At 37.9% G+C, this 21,409-nt stretch overlaps 1 protein-coding gene across 1 annotated transcript in view; it reads right to left on the bottom strand.

Moving 5' to 3' along the window:
• Window positions 1–5,332: 5,332 nt before the first annotated feature.
• SHPRH (SNF2 histone linker PHD RING helicase) overlaps window positions 5,333–21,409 on the bottom strand; it is an 85,685-nt gene continuing 69,608 nt past the window's right edge. The window contains 6 exon segments of the mRNA XM_021693152.2: window positions 5,333–6,298; window positions 7,243–7,368; window positions 8,535–8,615; window positions 13,781–13,959; window positions 14,723–14,809; window positions 15,511–15,603. Of these exon segments, the coding sequence (XP_021548827.1) occupies window positions 7,272–7,368; window positions 8,535–8,615; window positions 13,781–13,959; window positions 14,723–14,809; window positions 15,511–15,603 (537 nt within the window). The 3' untranslated portion in view covers window positions 5,333–6,298; window positions 7,243–7,271.

Below are 21,409 nucleotides of genomic sequence, written 5' to 3'. Positions count from 1 at the left end.
GTTCACTTGCAGTTAGATGAAAATCCTAGCCTTTTCTTTTTTTTTTTTAAAGATTTATTTATTTGAGAGAGCGAGAATGAGAGAGAGAGTACATGAGAGGGGGGAGGGTTAGAGGGAGAAGCAGGCTCCTCGCTGAGCAGGGAGCCTGATGCGGGACTCGATCCCGGGACTCCGGGATCATGACCTGAGCCGAAGGCAGTCGCTTAACCGACTGAGCCACCCAGGCGCCCCTAGCCTTTTCTTAAAATCTTCCAGAAACGATTTCACTATCTCCTTCGAGTACCTATTTTACTTTCTAAACGTTCTTTCTTGCGGATAATCAAAATCATATTGGATGTTATACATCCCTCCTCTGCATTTAGTAGCAAAGGTGACCTAGCTTCTCCCCACCGACATCTTGACCCAAAAATGAAACTCTTCACCCTTCCTTGCCTGATGTACGAGAGTGCCCATCTGCACTTACATAGGTGACATGTGACTGCCATATATGTGGATGGGAAGAAGGGGGTCCCTGTCGATCTGCATATTAGAGAAAAGGAAGTTTCTCTTTTTATAAATAATCCTCCCACTAAATGTAAGTTCAAATATTTTCTTTCCACACCTTAATGGATCTCCTTGCCTGTTCCTGGAATGTGTCCGTGTCACACTGGGGGGCATCATGGACGCCAGTGATACTCTTTTTAAAAGCTTTCCTTTTTTGGGGTGCCTGGGTGGCTCAGTCGTTGAGCGTCTGCCTTCGGCTCAGGTAATGATCCCAGGGTCCTGGGATCAAGCCCCACATCGGGCTCCCTGATCCGCAGGAAGCCTGCTTCTCCCTCTCCCACTCCCCCTGCTTGTGTTCCCTCTCTGTCTCTGTCAAATAAATAAAATCTTTAAAAAAAAAAAAAAGCTTTCCCCCCCCCCCCCCCCCCGCAACTTTCATTGTATATGCATGTATATAAGTGGTTAGGATGTGTCTGAAAGTTTTCGGGTATATTTTCTAAGAACTATTACAATGCTATTTAAAAGTGGCACCCAAGGGTGGTGTACGTGTCAGGGTTCGATCAGAGACACAAAAGCAGCAGGAGAGATATATTAAAGGATTTATTGCAGGGCAGTGGCTTGTGATCGTGGAGGTCAGTTCGGGCAAGTCCAAAGTCTGTAGGGCAGGCAGGAACTCTCAGGCATGAGTGGAAGCCGCTGTCCACAGGAGGAATTTCTTCTGGGAAGTCTCCCTTCTTCTCCTAATGCCTTTTTGCTGATTGAATCAAGCCAATTAAGGTCATCTAGAATAATCTCTTTTAAGTTGGCTGATTATGGACTTTAGTCATACCCACAAAACACTTTCACAGCAACACACAGGTTAATATTTGATTGAATGACTGAGACTGTGGCCTAGCAGAGGTGACTCATACAACTCACCATCACAGGTGAGAATTATCTGTAGTCACAGAAGGCATATCACTGTTTCATTTTACATTCATATGGAGAGAGCTTTTGGTTTAAAACGTCAGCTGCTATATGCAACTCAACCATTTCTTTTCAACGGTGCATGATGCAAAATTAAATGGAACTCCTTGTTATATTCAAGTCCACCAAACTTGCATATACTGCTGCTGCTGTGTGGGTAGGTTTTTTACCATAAACTTTTGACTGTGATCAGCAAAAATACATACAGCATATAGCAAAGTACATAGAGCAAACTTACAGGCAAGGCTAGAAAAATTTTGCCATTCTCTCCCTTGATCTTAATGAACAAGTAAGTATCTAACTGAAGATACTTCAAAAATAGGCTATTGTAGTTGTTCTCAAACTTTTTGGTCTCAGGACCTGCATTATGTATCAAAATTACTGAGGGCCTTAGGGCTTTTGTTTATATGGGTCACGTCATTAGTTTGGGCTGCTATAGGTGCGGTGTACTCTCTCCAGGGAGCTGCAGACCGTATACAATTTGGTGGTGGTGGCTGGGGGTGGGGGGGTCGGTTGCCCTCTAAATCTCATCCGAGGAGCCTCTTCCCCAACCCCCACCCCCCAGGAGCCCACTGACTCCAGGTTAGGAGTGTTTAGGTAGGGGTCTGATAAGTACCCTTTTTAGGTATAAACTACTTTTCTGATACAGAGACATACAGTCTCAAAACTGAGGAAGAACAGAACAGATAGGAAGAAAGGAAGGAACAGTGGAAGAAAGGAAGAAAGAAGAGAATTAAAAAGTGGTTTATTTAGTAAAGATCTTTATCTTAATGCTTGAAAGACCAAAACCATTTAAGAATGAAACTTGCTAATCTTTTGCCATATGCATAGAGAAAGATTATGAGTACAAATAATCATCCCTTTAAAAGAACTTACTGCATAAATTAGATGTCTGCTTATCTGAGTCGTCCTCAGCAACTTAATAGGAAGATAGAAGTGCTATGTATTTATTTGTACCATATCATGCTGGTAAGCCATCACGTGATGTGGGAAGCAGGGTAGAATGGTCACCTGCAGAATAAAAGCAGTAACCTGATTATCAATTAGAGACTTAAAAAAAAAAGTGAGAAGCACTGAGGAAGTTTTAAATAAATACAACATTCCACAATGATGCTTAATAGTTTAATAACTAATCACTGACAAACATTCTGATACAACAAAGCCAGATCAGGCACTAAAATACATTCTCTTCTTAAACACAGGTTTGCATTTACCAAAGACATCTTTTCGTGACAGCCAAAGGAAAATATTTTCAACACAATCAACAGGCAATAATGCTCTCATCTTAGTCAATGGAAGTTTTTATGAAGAGTCTGAAAAAATAACTGGATGTAGCACTCATTTGATGATAGGAAGCTGGGAAACAGAAGGGGCATAACGTGCCTTTGTAGTTCTAAGTACAGAATTAGGGATGTGGTAAATTTAAACTCAATGGTCTTCAAAGAAACTAAACACAGGTAATCTCCACAGACATAATCTAAATAAATTATTAATAAAGTGAGGAGAAACTAGATTTCTAAGGAAATTTGGGCACAGATACTTGCTCTATAAGGCACTGGAGGGGTCAATAACCAGAATGGTGCTGGGATACAAATCACATCCTGAAAAGATCTCACACATACAAAATTGGTCCTTGGTATCAGGGGCGTGGAGCATAAATAAGAACAGGTTTCCAGGAGACAAAGATACCAAAGGGCTTTGGAGGAAGACCCTTAAGAAAAGACTAAAGGGATGGGTTATTTGATAGGAAGAAAGAAAAGTTACTGAACAATTTAATAACAATAGACACCAATACAAAGGATCATACAGATAAAGGAGGCTAAATTTCATTTCTAGTTTGCAAGAAAAAGTAGTTGCAAATATAAGCTGCAGTACAAAGGATTGTTTCAATATAACAAAGGTCAGTTTCAGCAAACAAAACAGTCTTAAGTCACTGATCCTAAATAATGAATAGGATCCAAGGGATGGTGTGGGACCTTCAAAGACATGATACGCGTGTCCCTGAAAGGCTGGCTGAAGGCAAGGGAAGACTTAAGTTCTTGTGTTATTTTCTGTATGTGATACGGTGTGTTCTAGAATTCAGATGCAACACTGCATACCTATCACAAGACTAGGAATTCTCCTTGGATTATCAGTTACCTGCAAGCTCCTCCTCTAAAGGAAGGCTTTCAAGTGGTTCATATTCAGCCCTTAATGTGGTAACATTCTTGTGGGCTTCACAATGTAACAGAGCTACATTCAGATCCTCATAAATTTTATAAAATATAGTTAATTGGTTCCACTTTGAAGAAATATTATTAAAGATTACATTTCCTTTACCAGAGAAGACAGGCTCAAAGTACGTTGCTTATACTGTACTGTTTTAATGGCATTTCATTTTTATATTGGCATGCCAGTTAAAAATTATGAAATGACATGTTATTGGGGGTATTTTATTTAAATTCTAGAAAAACTGAAAGATACTTTTTTTTTGGTAAGATTTTATTTTATTTATTTATTTGAGAGAGAGAGAGAATGAGAGAGAGAGCACATGAGAGGGGGGAGGGTCAGAGGGCGAAGCAGACCCCCTGCCGAGCAGGGAGCCCGATGCGGGACTCGATCCCGGGACTCCAGGATCATGACCTGAGCCGAAGGCAGTCGCTTAACCAACTGAGCCACCCAGGCGCCCCGAAAGATACTTTTTAAAGTAGGCTCCATGCACAACATGGGGCTCAAACTCATGACCCTAAGATTAGGACTCACATGCTCTACCCACTGAGCCTGCGGTCATTAGCATAGGTGATTTTTGCATTTCAAAAAGTCTATTCTGTAGCTTAATGAACAAAGAATTCAAGCACATTAAATCTTTATTTTTTATTTTTAAAGACTTTATGTGTTTGACAGAGAGAGAGACAACGAGAGAGGGAACACAAGCAGGGGGAGTGGGAGAGGGAGAAGCAGGCTTCCTGCGGAGCAGGGAGCCCAATGTGGGACCCAATCCCAGGACCCTGGCATCATGACCTGAGCCGAAGGCAGACGCTTAATGACTGAGCCACCCAGGCGCCCCTACACTAAATCTTTAATGTACTATATCTAGTAAATGAGAGCAGAATATTCAAAAGACTTATTTGTTCCTTTGTCCACTTGAAAGGGCAGCTTAAGTTGAGGACTAATTAATCATGCATTGCTCAATTCCATTCCTAAATATTTTGATGAGTACTGTGAGTTTGATAATTATTCGTAAAGCATTTGTGGTTACATGTTCAATTATCAAATGTCGATCGTTTTTAGTTTATTGTTATTGACATGAAAAGAAGGAATCCTTAAAAAACCAAACACATGGATCATTCTGCAGCAATCACATACCAAGAGAAAAGTTGAAGCTGCAATAAACAGGGAAGCTATCTGGGTTTGAGGCAAAGGATTATGGAATTCGGCACATGTGTTTTACATTGTATATACCCCATCTTTTCAGTCCTAATAAGCTCACTTAGATTCACTTAACAGAGAATGCTTCCCCAGAGCCAAACACATTTAAGCTCTTTAAGGATTGGCACGATCTCGTTTTTTCTCACAGGTTCATTAGTACAGCACCTACTTCGGAACAACTATTTGTGAGCACAATGATAGTTCAGAAAATATAAAATGATGGAAGAAGGAAACAAGAAAGTCCTTTGTTTGCAGCCAAGAAGATGTGGGGATTAGATCTGTATTTGTTTTGAACAACTGTCTGGAAGAACTGCTACAACTGTTTTGAAGAAATAATAAATGTCTATAAAATACAGAATTCTATAGTATAAACAATTTTGACACCTTTTGTTGAGAGACCAAAATAAAAAACAAGAAAATATACTGTATGTCGTATGGCTCAGAAATTAATAAATCCCCAAATTTCAATTTCCACTAAAATATTTATTTAATTAATGATATCTTACAGAAATAAATAAGAACAGTTTTTCTCTAATACAGATAGGTATACATACATATATATATATATATGTGTGTATATATATATATATATAGTTTTTCCTTTTTTACAAAATCGAAGCATATCAAATTGTATTCCCTAAAACTTCAGCTCAAAAAGGAATACTAGGAAACAAACAAAAATACTGAAATATGCTCATCATTAAATTATAACCACGGGCCTTCTGAATCTCATCAGCATGACATAAGATTTAGAGAAAGACCATGAGATTGGGAGTCACGGGACCTGGGCTCCATTGTTTCCTTGCTACGTGTCACAAACACAGTTGTCTGTATTTCTGAATTTTCTCTATTTTCTCTAACTATTTTCTCTAACTTTAGAACAGGTATGATATTAGTTATATCAACTTCATAGGATTGTTGGGCAAATTAAAGCTAAATGTGAATGTACAGGAAAGCTCTTTATAATATGTAAAGAGCTACAAAAATAATAGTTTTGTTTAATTTCATATAAAAGAATCAATGCGTATCTTCCTCCAACTGAAGAATAAGCACCAAAAATGTGTGTGTGTTTTCTTCAGTTGAATTATGTCACCCTATAGGCCTAGAATAAGAAAATGCACCTTAACTAAGCACCAAAGCTTCTTGGACAAATGCGATAGAAGGGATATTTCTATTACAGTTTTCTGGGCAGCTAAGTAGGAGCTAATGAGTCCTGAGGGTCATTTTAAAACTCTGAAGGCTCAAAGAAAACAAAACAAGAACATTTGTATTACATCAAATGGCTAGGATAAAACAAGCTACTCCTTATTTAGTGATTTCAAAGTCCATTAATTCTTCACAGAAGAAGAAACACTCAGTTGTTACCGGTTGCAATTATTTGCTTATGTAAATACGACATTCTCTTGTTCCAAAGATCAAATACTAGTCCTTGAGAGAAGTCCTAGTGAAATAAAATAACAAATTATCACAAATTTAGATACTAGTGGTTAAAAGTCTAGTTTCCAAAGAACACGGGAAAGGAAAAGAATCCAAGACATCAGTACAATAATGATTAAAAAAAAAAAAAAAAAGCAACCCTGTCATACCTGCGCGTTATAATGATTAAGAACTAAAATTATAAAAATTGCAATATTTACAGATACATCAATCTTAAAATAGGTAAAAACAATAAGGAAAATTAAAAGTAGAGAAAGCAGTTTAGATAATTTTATGATAAACATGGATACACTTAAAATGCTATTTAAAGTTCACTGCTTACACTGACATTACTTAAACCCATCATAGAAATAAGAAAAGTGTTCAATGTTTCAATTTTTAGTACCAACATACAGAGAAAATAAATACTTGTCTAATATTAACTTATTATTAGGAATTGTATTACTGTAAAGTTAGTATGCATGGAGTTATAGTCTAAAGCTACTCAAATAACTAGGAGTTAATATAATTCACCATCTACTTAAAATATTACTACCAAGATATTGGTGAATCATGTGCTAAAGATACTGAAGGCCCTTCCAAAACTGAGTTTAAGTGGGTCAAATATACTAGGTGGTATGAAACTAGACCAGTTTACTCTCTCCCTTACTTCAACTCTTTTTAAGACTGATCTTATCAAAAGAAAAGTACACATTACCTCTCTTAATTCCCTTGCCTCATCAGATATAGATATTCTTTGGGACAAAAATAAATGTTCTATTAGGAGTGTAAAATTAAAAATCTTTATAGATCTTTTGGAAACAAGATAATTGGAAAGAACTCAGTAACTACTAGGACGCCATACAACTTAAAAAAAGAAATTCATTCAATGAAGAACAGTATTTACTGACATCTACTGGACTTTTTTACTTATAACTTTACTCTATAAGCTATGAAAAATTTAAATACATTAAAGTCTGGATTGAACCAAGTGTACTTCATTCAAGTTCTTCAGTTTCTTTGGTAAACAGGTCTGCCAGATCAGCCAAGGTTAAGACGGAGGCCTCTGGATGCTTCACCGATGAGTTCGTGTGACTGTAGGATTTTCCAAGTGAGTAGAGTCAGAAATAATAAATGATTACATTTGTGTTATATTTTGCTCTTGTCCTATAATAATATTAAGACATAATGATATAAGAATATTCTTATAAAAACATATTTCCTCATCAGTGTTTGTAAGTGAGCCACAAGAACCTCCAAGAACAAAGTCAGTGATATGATCATTGTTAGATCTCGTCAAAATTAGTGAAGACTTCTGTATAGCACTTTTAGGCTTTGTTATATAATGTCTTTTCTCTCCACAATTCCTAAAACAAAGAAACAAAACCCATGCCAACTACTGCTAAGGCTCTCACCTTAGAATTTCTTACTTCCCAAAGTTAGTGTATTTCAAGAGAATTTCGATAGCTCTTCTAAATGCTATTTTATTTAAGCAGCTTAACTATAATCGCTGAATCCTGTTACACATGGAAACATCAACAATAAGAAACCTTGATGTCTGATGAAAACGGCTTTCATGGTAGACTCTTTCCTTCCCATAAACCACCAATGGAAGGAGATTTCTGGTTTCAAACTGCGTCTTTGCTATGCACAGTGCCTCTGTAGAGACATCCCCCCAAGGCAATCATTCCTCCATATCTGCCAACCATACCTATCTCGTAAGGATGTAGTAAAGCATTGCTTTATGTTTTCAAAATGACTTGGAAGAAAATTACGGAATAAATATTAGAAAGTTTTATAATTCTAAAGTTAAGTTTTTAAAATTAAGGCTACTCTGGTCTCTCTGCTTCTGTTCTGCCTTTGGAACAAATATCAAAATCACCAGCTGAGTTTTAAGTCCAGATCTTCCCATGTGCATGTGACTAACATGTGTGATGTATAAAGCAACACTGTAAGTTTCCTTTTACAGATATCAGACTAAGGCTTTTAGGATGGGCATAAAGATAGATTTCTTTAAAAAGTAATCCAATATGGCAAAGAAATGTAGGGCAGTTTAAATATTTTTAAACTTTACAATCCCTATTAATAAATGAAATCAAATATAGGATGTCTAGAGCATTAACTGGGAAATTTTAGATAGGTAAAATGTCCTATCTTGCTTTTAAAAAGTATCTGGTCATCTAAGTGAAGAAGTCCCAAACACGTGCATAACCTTATATAAACAGGAAACACCCATCGGCTTGTAGGAGATTGTTACCTACCTCTTCTCAGCAGTTTTCAGCATTGCTTGCATTCTTTCTTCTATTGTTGCCTTAATTAAGAATCTGTGTACAATAGTAGGTCTAGAAGGTACATAATAATGATAAGTTTAAAAACATCTAAAACCATTTAGAACAAATAAGACTTCACATATTATACGCTATATTCATCAGTCATGTGGCACCCACTGTGGCCGATACTAATCAAGGAGCTGGGAAGGGGGCGGTCAGCAGTGAATAAAACAAACTAGTTTTAATGAACTAACATTCTAATGAGGGGAGACACAATAAACACATAAACTGGAGGGTACAGATAACGCCACAAGAAAGCTAACATCTGAGTTGAAACATGACTGATGGGAATGAGGCTGCTAATAAGCCAAGAAGCAGAAAGAGCATCCAAACAGAAGCAACAATAAATAAATGCAAGCTCTTGGGAAGAGAACATGCTTGGAACAAGCTTAAAATGTTCGAAGGGCAGAAAGAAGCCTCGCATGGCAGAAGTGTGTTGTAACGGAGGGGTAGAGAGTAGAAGTGAGACTGGAGAGTGGGCAGGGAGCAGATCACGTAGGGTCTGGAGGGATATGGCAGGAATCTGGATTTTATCGTGGTACTGAGAGGAAGCCATCTGTGGGTTTTATGTGTGATTTGACTTAATACTGGATTATACTTTAGACATCCCTTTGGCTGCTGCGTGGGCGATGGACTGTTAGGTAGCAAAAGTGAAGGCCAAGAAGCCAGTTAAGGAGTTCTGTAGGAGTCCAGCTAAGAGGGTGGGCTGTGCTCTGGTTTTATCAGTGGAAACAGTAAGTAGCAGACGGTCTGGAATATCTTTGGCAGGTAGAGTTGGCAAGACTTCAGTGATGGTTTGGATGTGTGGCATGAAGAGAGGAAGTAGGGAAAAGTCCTGGATTTATGGTCTGAGAAACTACAGATGAGAGAGTCAGATTATAAGATGGGGAGGGTGGGGGTGGGTGGGAGCGCAGTAGGAATACACTTTCTTTTACCATGTTAAACCTGAGTTTTCCATTATCTAGGTATCCAAGGGGAGGTGGAATCCAGATATGTGTGAAGCAACAGAAATGGGTATGTGAGTCTGAGACAGGAGCTGAAGGGGCATGTCTGGACTGGGGACGTATGTCTGAGAGTCATCCACATATAAATGCTACTTAAAGCTCTGGGACTGGATAAGCTCATCTAGGAAGTGTAGGTGAGTACAAAACCCTCAGGGACCACTGGCAAGAAGTCGGTCAATAACTTTATGAAGCTCATTTCAGTGGCACAGTGAGGACAAAAACCCAACCAGGAAGGCTGAGGGGGAGGGGGAAGAACGTGGGGGTGGAGGTGGAATGGAGGGGGGTTTCTAAAGACAGATGATATGAAGCCATACTTATGTGGTCATGTCTTACAAGAGCAATGTCCTTGAGAAGGGATGGGACCCATGACAAGTGGAATGGCTGGCTTTTGAAAGAAAAGGGACACTTCTCCCACTGTAATAAAAGGGAAGGAACATACTGTGCCTTCCTGCTTATTGCTACAGAGGAAATATCCGTACCCCTTCCTACAAGCAAGGCTTGCACTCGAGCATTATTCTGGCACTCTCTCCTCTCTCTTGCTTCACTAGTCCTCCGTTTCTAATGAATCACTCCATTATTTCTCCCACATGAAAGGAAACAACAATAACAAAATCTCTTGATCTCATGCTCTTCCTTTTCTCTGCTCTTTGCAGCAAAAATGCTCAAAATCCGAGTCCTACCAGCGATGCAGAGGCAGCAGAGCACTGTGCTTAAAAGGAGGGGCTGGGGAGGCAGAGCAGCTGTGTTTGAAACCCGCCACCACTTCTGCTAGCTATGTGACCCTGGACAAGTTACTTAACCCCTCTCTGTTAGATAAGTGTTTATTAATAAATAAATAAAAGCCTATTCTCTCTTATAGTCAAATCACTACCAAAACTGGTTTCGATTTCCATGCTGCTAAATCTAAGGGTTAATTCTCAATCTTTATCTTACTTGACATTTTAACAGTACATGAAATATAGTCGGTCATATCCTTCTTGAATTACATGTCTTTACTTGACTCCCAGAAACCTCTTTCTTCTGGTTTTCTTCCCAACTCATTGTTTGATCTTTATCTGTTACCTTGGCTGGTTCCTTCTCCTCTCCCACAGCCCTTAACTTTGGTGTGCTCTGGAGTCCAGTCTTTGGTCCTCTTCTCTACCCACACCTATTTCCTAGGTCATCTCACTCAGTCCTGTGACTTAAAAATACCATTTTCATGCTGTTGATTTTCAAATGTATCTCTAGCACAGACTTCTCCTGAACTCGAGACTTATATATCCAATTACAGAATATCTATCTCCATTTGTCTAATAAATATCAGATAAACATCTCAAATTTCTATTTAAAATAAGTTTCTGTTTTCCCCTCACCAAACCTGCTCTATCCTGTAGTCTTCCCCAGCTCAGCTGAAGGCTACTTCATCCTTTCAGTTGTCTAGGTCAAAAAACCACGGCATTGACCTTGACTTGCTCACATCCCATGTCCAGTCTGTCCACAATAACTATTGGTTCTACCCTTAAAATATGCTGACCACTTCTCACCATTTCCACTGCTGCTACCATGGTCCAAGTCACCTTTAACTCTTACCAGGACTACACAACAGCCTCCTAACTGTTCTCCCTGCTTCTACTCCCCTGGTCTTGAACAGAGCACTCAGAATGAGTCTCTCAAAACTTAAGTTAGGACTTGTTGCTTCTCCACTCAAAGCCTTCTGTTGGCTCCCTATCTCATACACAGTGAAAGCAAGGTCCTCATGGTGACGTTCTAGGCCCTATAAAATCCCCTCTCCTACTGGCTCTCTGACTTCACCTCCCACTTCTCTTCTCTGCTTATTCTGCTTCAGCAACTCTGGCTTCTTGCTATTTCTCAAACATACCAGGTATACTCCTGACAGGGTCTTTGCACTGAGTGTGCTGCTTGAATATTATTCCCCATGACATGTGCACGGCTTTCTCATCTCTTTCAAGTCTTTGTTCAGATGTTAACTTCCCCATAAAAATCTTGCATGCTGGGTGGCTCAGTGGGTTAAGCTTCCGACTCTTAATTTTGGCTCAGGTCATGGTAGAGCCCCGCGTTGGGCTCCATGGAGCCTGCTGAAGATTCTCCCTCTCCCTCTGCTCCCAACCCCGCTTTCTCTCCCTCTCAAAAAAAAAAAAAAAAATCTTTCATGCTATCCTGCTCAAATGTACTTTTTTTTTTTTTTAAAGAGAGATCAAGACCTGAGCTGAGATCAAGAGTCAGACATTTAACCAACTGGGCCACTCAGGGGCCCTAGCCAAATGCACTCTTAATCCTCCTTACCCTGCTCTACTTTTCCAGCTCCTAACATAGCATATATTTCACTTATGTTATTGTTTACTATCTGTCTCTCTACCAACTGTCATAACTAGAATTTAGGTTCCATGAGGGCATCTCAGAAGGTGTTCAATAAAAATTTACTGAATGAAGTATGTGGGTATTGATGCAGGTAGACTGTTCAAGCTGGTGATAAAAAGATGAGATGCTTCAAATTGGACTTCATCTGTTTTCTACGTATGAGGCAAGACTGTCATCGGTGGGGCAGTGGTTACAGAAGACTTTTAAGATAGTCTCTTCAGAAAGTGGAAGAATCTATCTACTAGGGAAGCATAGTAGGACTGTCAGGTAGTGTTGAATGGCCTTTTTAGACTGTGGTCTTACATCTGAGTTGAATCCAGTCTATGCTTTGGAAAACACTGATCAGAAAGCAATGTTTAAAAATATAAGAAAAAACAAAACAAAACAAAAACCCCAAAACACCAACCAAATAAGATAAAGCTGCATTTTAAATGACACTTGATAGTACTTAGAACAAGAGTGCATTTATTACAGTTATGTTACTTTGCCATATTTTACTACAGGTTTGTTTGATGAACATGTCTCTTTTCTGCTGAAAATTAAAGTCTTCATTTGTTCTCTTGGCAATTGCTTACAGAGCAATCCCAGTTTTTTGAGTATGTCATATAAGATGGCATTTCCTGTCACTCCTCTCCACATACTCTATACCCCAGCAATTCCAAACTCCTTCTAGTCCCTGGAAATATCATGGTGTTTATCTCTTGTGTTCCTGTACATGCAACTTTCTTTGGCTGTGTGAGTACCCTTTTTTAGCCCAGCTTTGAAATAATTAGTCCTTCAAGACTCAACCTAATGAAGCCTTCCCTGACTCTCTAGGCACAACCAATCACTCCCTTCTTTATTACCATAGTACTTCTATTTTTTCACACTCTACTGCAATATTTCTTGTACTACACAGTGACCTCCTTGGGGGAGCAGGTTATGTCTTACTCAATTTGAGTCTTCAGTATCTAGTGTAACGAGTGACAAATAGTTCACTCAATATTTATTTAATGAGTACTCAGTGTGCATTTTTTTAAATATTCAAGGCAGCTAACATCTAGGAGGTAATGCATCTAAGAGGTCTTATGAAGGATAACTGTCTATTCTGATATTTGAATAAAAGTAGTAGATATTACACAATATACACCACTAGGTTTGGGCCCAGTATTAGGCTGGGCCTAAACTAAATCTAATTAACTCTTAGAATAGACCCAAGGGACTGTCTTTTTCTAAGGGGAAGAATTTAAAAAGGAGTCATGAATGAGTTATGCCTTCTTTTAAATACAGGCTACTTTAGACAATCAAAAATCAATTCTTCTCAAAGTCATGATGGATGCCTTCAACTCGCAGCTATCTTAAATATTTTAAGAAACTGTTTTGGTGGGCGCCTGGGTGGCTCAGTCGGTTAAGCGACTGCCTTCGGCTCAGGTCATGATCCTGGAGTCCTGGGATTGAGCCCGCATCGGGCTCCCTGCTCAGCGGGGAGTCTGCTTCTCCCTCTGACCCTCCTCCCTCTCGTGCTCTCTGTCTCTCATACTCTCTCGCAAATAAATAAATAAAATCTTTAAGAAAAAAAAAAAAGAAACTGTTTTGGTGAAGTGATCAGGTAGACTGAAGGAGGGAAGACAAAAATCTGGGAGAATTCGGGGATTTGCTGTTTGGAGGAGGGAGAGTTGGAAATCTCAAAATGTCTTTTGATCATATACTTGAAAATTTAATAAATAAGTGATTAAAAATGAATAGGTTATAATGAACATAAATGAAGAGTTTAAATACCGACTTGTATCTTAGAAACTTGAAGCAAATGTAACTGATGCTAATTTTAGTCCTTACTTTGTTTGTCCAATTCGGTGCACCCTTCCAATGGCCTGAAGCTCATGGGCAGGGTTCAATATGGGCTCCACCAAGAGAACATGAGTTGCTTCAATGATAGTTAATCCATTAGAACCAGTGTGCAGGGGCAGCAGCAGAATATTGATTTGAGGATCATGTTTAAATGCTGAAAGGTTCTCCTAAGAAAAGAAAGGTACATTTAAATTTTAGTTGGATCACTTAAAAATAAGAGCAGTATATTGTAGTTCATATTAAGAAGCCTAATAGCATCCAGGTCATTGTGAAATGTAACAATTAAGACAATAAAATGTAAAATCACCAATTTTAGAAAATGCAAACTTGTTGCCTGACTTCATGAGGAGAAGTGTCACATAAACTCTCTTGTTTTTTTTCTGATACAGTGGAAGCACAAGATACATGTGCATGATGTATGCAAATTAAACTACATGAGCTTGGAGAAAAGAGAGAGAATGAGAAAGAGTGTGTCAGAGTGAGGAGGAGATCAGAGACATGAATCTGCTACGTTTCCACTTGGTCTTTCTGTTTTTGTCTCTTAGGGTTGCGCCTGTTGTTGTGCTCAGTGTAGCATAAGGAATTTGACCATATGGAGTTTTGCCTGGCAGTGTCTTGAGGACCTAATCCCAGCATGAGGGCCCTGTCCATTCAACAGGTGTATCATAGGCCATCTTTTCCTCTAGAGAAGCAAACAACCTCAAGTCACAAGATCTTTAAAAAAAATGATCTTGCTATGGGTATAAATGGATAGAAAGTAATTACAGTTTCGCTACTTTGCTTTTGATGTTAATTTTATAATGAATCAATAACTGAAACCCTTACACAAGACAATAAATGCAAGTAAGCTATGAATAGCAGTTTCAATTTGCAACTAAATCCAACCACCGCCCCCCCCACCTCAAAGCAAGAAAAATCTTCTTGACATACCTGAAATGTCTTAACACGACTGATCTGAGCAAATTCCATGTTGTTGTCAGTGAGGGCTTTTGAAATAATATCTAATACATCTTGCCACTAGAACACATAAAACAATAAGAAAACAAATATTTACACATAGCTTTCATATAAAAAGGAGTTGAAAAGGGACTAAATCTAAATAACTTTGTACCTCAGAATTAAGAAAATATAAAAACAAACCTTCAAATGTGGTTCCATCAATAGTATTTCATACTACCAAATTGGAAGTGGTCCCCCTCCCCCATTTGTTTTAAATCACATGCTGGTTAAAGACAGGGTAAAAGACATGGGTGTCTTTGGGAACTGAATTAAGATAAACATAAATAATAGAAAATAAATAATGGAGTGCTTAATGGATATAGTTGCTTACCTTTTAAAAATAAAAACTAGAATTTTTACTCGGTATTTTATTCAGTGGGTTACTTTAACTTTCTTTTTCTCAAATGACCAATTTCACTTGTGAAATGAGACTTCCAAGGTTATAGATTCTAATTTTTAACATATTAATATTAGAAATTCCCCATAAAACATATTAACAGGAAATGTAGCTATAGAAATTGCCTTGTAAAACACCACCAAATTTCTCTAAAAATAATTCTATCCTATGGACGAAAAAAAAAAACGAACATGGATAATCTAGCAGTAATTCTAAATCTCAACTATATTAGGGTGAACATTAAACATGAGTTCTCAGATATAAACTGATTAGACAGAAAGCCAGTGCGAGCTAAGACTCAGGATGAAAACGTTGACTGTACCGTTGAGAAGACAAGTGCTTTAGCGCCTGGGTCTCTAAGGTGGATTCTCATCAGAGTTCTGACCACAGCTTCCACTTTTGTAGAATGGCTGCCCTTTGAACACAAACAAGAAGACACATCACTACCAAATAAAATCTAGTTTATAGTGGAAAGGAAAACCAATATAAACCACTTGTATTACCAAAACTACATGTGCATCAAAACAAACTATCAGGTGAGTATGTGTGTACTCTTTACTTTGTATTTGCTGGAAATTTTCTTTAGCCTCAAACTGTAGAAGCTATAGAACTTACACACCAGGAAAACTGAATATGAAACACATTAGAAAGTCATACAGTGCTATGATCCCGAAGAGAAGATTTTTAGGTTAAAGTGGTTAGGATTTGTAGTTATAAGATTTTGTTATTTTAGATAAGCACAATTTATATTAAAAACACTCTTCACTTCAGATATCAGGGCATTAGAAATGTTAAGAATACAATGAATCAAAATTCCAAAATTCCAATGTAAGCAAACTGAAGGATCCAACCCAGCAAGGATCCTTTCCTGCAAGGGAATTACAAAGGATAGTGACAGAGGTACACATGACATCCACTTGGACAGCAGCAGATTTCTACAAAGCTAGATAAACACTCAGTGAGTGGTTTTTGCATTTTCCATAATCATTTCCATCATAAAAGTATGAAAAGGAAAAAAAAATGAAGAAATAACAAAATGAGGAAATGAGCAAATGTTTTTGTAGCCTTCATTGAAAGTTTTCCTCCTGGAATGTTCTGGGAGATGGCATGACAAGAAGATATTAAGGGCATGGGATTTTGAGAAAAATCTATATTCAAAATTGACCAGCCAGTTCTGTATTTTGCAAACTAACCTTTCCAAGGCTTAGCTGCCTCATCTGCCAAATAGGGAGGATAATTCTATTTCCAAAGATTCCTGTGATGGTTAAATGAGAAATACATGTATAGCATTTTTTTTATTTTATTGAATTTTAAAAAATTTTTTATGTTATTAATCACCATACATTACATCATTAGTTTTTGATGCAGTGTTCCGTGATTGTTGTGCATAACACCCAGTGCTCCATGCAGAACGTGCCCTCTTTAATACCCATCACCAGACTAACCCATCCTCCCACACCCTTCCCCTCTAGAACCCTCAGTTTGTTTTTCAGAGTCCATAGTCTCTCATGGTTCATCTCCCCCTCCGATTTCCCCCCCTTCATTCTTCCCCTCCTGCTATCTTTTTCTTCTTTTTTTTTTTCTTAACATATATTGCATTATTTGTTTCAGAGGTACAGATCTGTGATTCAACAGTCTTGCACAATTCATGTATAGCATTTAACTCAACACTTGGCAGAGTAGATACTCAGCAACTTATTATCTTTCTAAGACATTAAATATGAGCACAGATAATGACACAGATAATCTCACAAGGGGGGCAAATCTAACCAAAAAGAAGTAAAAATATTCTCACAGCAGCATTACTCTTCTCCTCAAACCGACTCCTCGCACCACTTTTACACAGAGACATCAAAGGTAAAATATGTAAATGAAACAAGAAAGGAATATCAACTTTAAGTTAGCAAGACAGAATTATGGAAGAAGTTTTAAAACCCTAATACTAAAATCCTGAGTCTACATAACTATTTCTCTGGTATGCAGATTGCCAATTATACTTGAAAGGTTAAAAAATATAAAGGATCTGTTTCAGTCTAAAAAGTGTCTTAAATAGAGCAAAATTATCTCAAATGAGAGAAAGCAGGAAATCAGCATGAAATATTGCTTAATGAGTTCAGATAGAAACATTCATATCCCTTGCAAGGTCTCATTTTCAAAAATATTTTCAAATGAAATACCATAATAACTATAAAACCTTCCATCTATTAAGTTGCTTCTTATGAAAAGTTCAAAAGAAAACATAATAATAATAACCTTTTATAAGCAACATTCCAAACTAGAGTGCTAACTCTGGGAAGAAAAAGACCAGAACATTCGCTTTTATCAAAGTTTGGACAGTTCAGTGGTAGCTTTCAATGATCCCTTGCAAATGTCACAGCTTGGAACCATTTGGTCCTAGTCCAGTTACTGCCACTATGAAAGAATAATAATAAGAAGTGTAGAAATCCAAAGCTCTGCTTGGCATAAAGCTATAATAAGAAGTGTAGAAATTCAAAGCTCTGCTTGGCATAAAGCTACATGGGGGGGTGAGACCACCTTAATACCCCTTTTCTTCCACTTGGGCAGAAGTGGTTACTGAGAATGAGAACAATGGATGGACTTCTTAGTGGGTGGCCCGTGTATATTGGCAGGTCTTGGTTTGAGCATGCATGCTCTGCATAATTTAAAAAAACAAATCCAATAAATGCAAAATCCTTATGTTAGGCCACTGTGTTTAGGTAAGTTTCTGTCAGGACAAAAGATTTCCTATTTTAGACTACTTGAAGACATTTTTTTTTTTTAAAGATTTTATTTATTTATTTGACATAGAGAGAGACAGCTAGAGAGGGAACACAAGCAGGGGGAGTGGGAGAGGGAGAAGCGGGCTCCTGGCTGAGCAGGGAGCCCGATGCGGGGCTCGATCCCAGGACCCTGGGATCATGACCTGAGCCGAAGGCAGACGCTTAACGACTGAGCCACCCAGGTGCCCCTACTTGAAGACATTTAAATTATCATAAATTGTCATTAAAAATGTTGCCTCCCAGTTACAAGAGGATATATTGAATTTATTTTATTTTATTAAAGATTTATTTATTTATTTGTGAGCGAGCGAGCATGTGCATGTATGTGTGTGGGGGGGTGGCGGGCAGAAGGAGATGGGGAGAGAGAGTCTTTTTTTTTTTTTTTTAATTTTATTTATTTATTCATGAGAGACAGAGAGAGAGAGAGGCAGAGGGAGAAGCAGGCTCCCAAGGAGCAGGGAGCCCGATGCGGGACTCGATCCCAGGACCCTGAGATCATGACCCGAGCCGAAGGCAGACGCTCAACCATCTGAGCCACCCAGGCGCCCGGGGAGAGAGAGTCTTAAGCAGACTGCGTTGAACACGGAGCCATACACCGGCCTCGATCCCATGACCCCGGAAATCATGACCTGAGCTGAAACCAAGAGTTGGATGCTCAACCGATTGTGCTACCCAGGGCGCCCCCGTTGAGTTTATTTTAATAACAATTCCTAATTTGTTGCTAAATGGAAAGAAAATGCTATGCACAATGAAGGATTACTGACCTTTAAAAAGTTAACATAGAAAAGCAGTAAACTATAGGAGAAAAACTGAATAGAAGTTAGATAAGGATCTGGTTTCTGTCTTATTTACTGTATCTATCACAAGCACTTTTTGGATAACTTTAAAAAAATTACATAAAAGCAAAATATGCTTACTGGACAACTAAGCTAACAGAAATATACAGAATTAAAGAAGCTAAATCTTTTCTTAAAGCCCTACCCTCTCAAAACACCACTAAGAATTGGCATTTATCCTGTTAGACCCCCGTAAGCATTTTAGAAGCTTATATAAAAATGCATACATACTCCACAAATATTTGTAAACATGTTTTATAAAATGGCCTTTTCATTTAACACTGTATCTTAGCAATCTATTCATGTAGGATTTTTACTTTACTTGACCTCAACAGTTGTACATTTAGGGTAGAACAATTTATTAAATATTTGCTTATTAATATACATTTAGATTTTTGCATTCTTTTTTGCTATTATAAACAATACTTCAGTGATACTTGTTCTTATAGCTTTGGATGCATGTGAAAATATTTTTATTGGATGGGCACATCAAAGTGGAATTATTGGTCAAAGACTCAAAAAAGTTAGTAGATACCTGGATTTTGGTGTTTCAAATTGCCATCTAAAAATGCCGGAACTCGGGAGTCCCGGGATCCAGGCCCATGATGGCTCCCTGCTCTGCTGGAAGTCTCCTTCTCCCTCTCACTTTGCCCATCCCCCTGCTCCTTCTCGCTCTCTCTCTCTAATAAATAAATGAAATCTTTAAAAAAAATGCTGGAACTTTTAACTACCAATGGTTAAAAATGTTTCTTTCTTTGCACAGTTGTTAAAATTTAAATTTTTGCCAGTCTGATAGGTGAAATTTTCATTTCAAATGTAGACTAAATGAAAATTTAGTCTACATTTTCCTGAGACTGAATTTGAATATCATTAACTGGCCATTTAGAATTCTTCTTCTGGGAACTGTATTCATATCCTTCGCCAATTAAAGAAGAAAAAAACCTAAGTCTTCATTTCTTACTGATTTATAGGATCTCTCATATACTGTATATGTTAAATTTATGTTGTCAATATTTTCCTACCTCTCTGTATGTGGTTCACAGTTGTGTTAAATGCAATAATGTAAGCAAAAGTGCTTTATTAATATACATTAGTTACCGTAACTCACAAATGTTTGATGAATGACAACTGGATTTAAAAATTAAGTATTCTTGGGGTGCCTGGGTGGCTCAGTCATTAAGCATCTGCCTTCGGCTCAGGACATGATCCCAGGGTCCTGGGATTGAGCCCCGCATCGGGCTCCAGCTCCCTGCTCAGCGGGAAGCCTGCTTCTCCCTCTCCCACTCCCCCTCCTTGTGTTCCCTCTCTCGCTGTGTCTCTCTCTGTCAAATAAATAAATAAAATCTTAAAAAAAAATTAAATATTCTTTGATCTTACTCTTTTATTAGATTTTTTCTGTGCTTGACATTTAACTAGTCTTTCATAAGGGAAAGATAAGAGATTTTTTTTTTGGAGAAGAGCAGCTTTTCCCTCAACTAATTGTTTTGCCATGGTTCTATCATTTTTCATTTTTTATTTAAGTAGGCTCCATGCCCAATGTGGAGCTTGATCTCACAACCCTGAGCCTAAATCAAGTCAGATGCTTAACCAACTGAGGCACCCAGGCACCCAAACCCAATGGGCTTTTATCTTTAATCTTTAGAAACCTAGATTCCCACCACATTATGCCCTCATTCATGAACTTTTTTTCTCTTTCTTGCTTGTGCTTTTTACTTCCAAATGAAAAAGCAAGAGTTCCAAAATAATACTGAAAAGACTATGGTTGGTCTTACAGCAAAGAGAAAGGGCAGACTTTCTTCTGCATTTTCCTCATCATTCAAGTCCCCCCAACATTTCAAGTAAATTCATATTTGATTATTCAAATCATTCATTTATTCAACAAAAATGCCAAGAACTATATTAGGCACTAAACATACAAAGATCAAAAGATACACTCCCTTACTCCCCAAAACATACAGTCTAATGCATGTTGCAGAATATAAAAAATAACAAAAAAGATGGTTTAAACTGCTGGTTTGGCCTGGATGCAATTTAAGTGAATGTTTTATTATACCATCTTAATGAGTACTATACACATTCCACTGCTCTTTTTAATGTTTTTATCTCAAATGCATAAATGAAATTTGGCTCAAATCTGTCAGTTTCTGAGAATACTATTCAATGTGACCACTGCTACAGAAAATAAGTACTCAAGTTTGTTTAAAAAAGGTTAAAACACGAAGAAGGGGATGGGTTACATACAGGCAAGGCTGGAGGAGATCACAGAAGAGGCACAAGAGAGATTAGGATGAGGAACTGTGCACCAAATCTATCACTATGCAAGGTGTTAACAAAGTAACAAAGTATGAATACTTTTAAGACAGGTAAACTGGTAGCCTCAGTCCAACTTAGCTTATTTTTTTAGCTGTATCAGTAAATATACAGATGCAAAGTTAAGTTAGAATGATATGTATTCGTGAGGAAGGTACATGGGAACAGAAATCCCACAAAACTGCTAGATCACTTCTTAATATATTACAATGATAAAGTTGTATTTAATTATAAGCACCTTCGTCCTCTTCTGAAATTCTTGTCCCTTTCCTCATTTCCATCCTTTCTTGAGAAT

Source organism: Neomonachus schauinslandi, chromosome 8 (assembly GCF_002201575.2).
Source record: "Neomonachus schauinslandi chromosome 8, ASM220157v2, whole genome shotgun sequence".
In the NCBI taxonomy this organism is placed as follows: Eukaryota; Metazoa; Chordata; class Mammalia; order Carnivora; family Phocidae; genus Neomonachus; species Neomonachus schauinslandi.
This window is presented reverse-complemented; position numbering and strand designations above follow the sequence as displayed.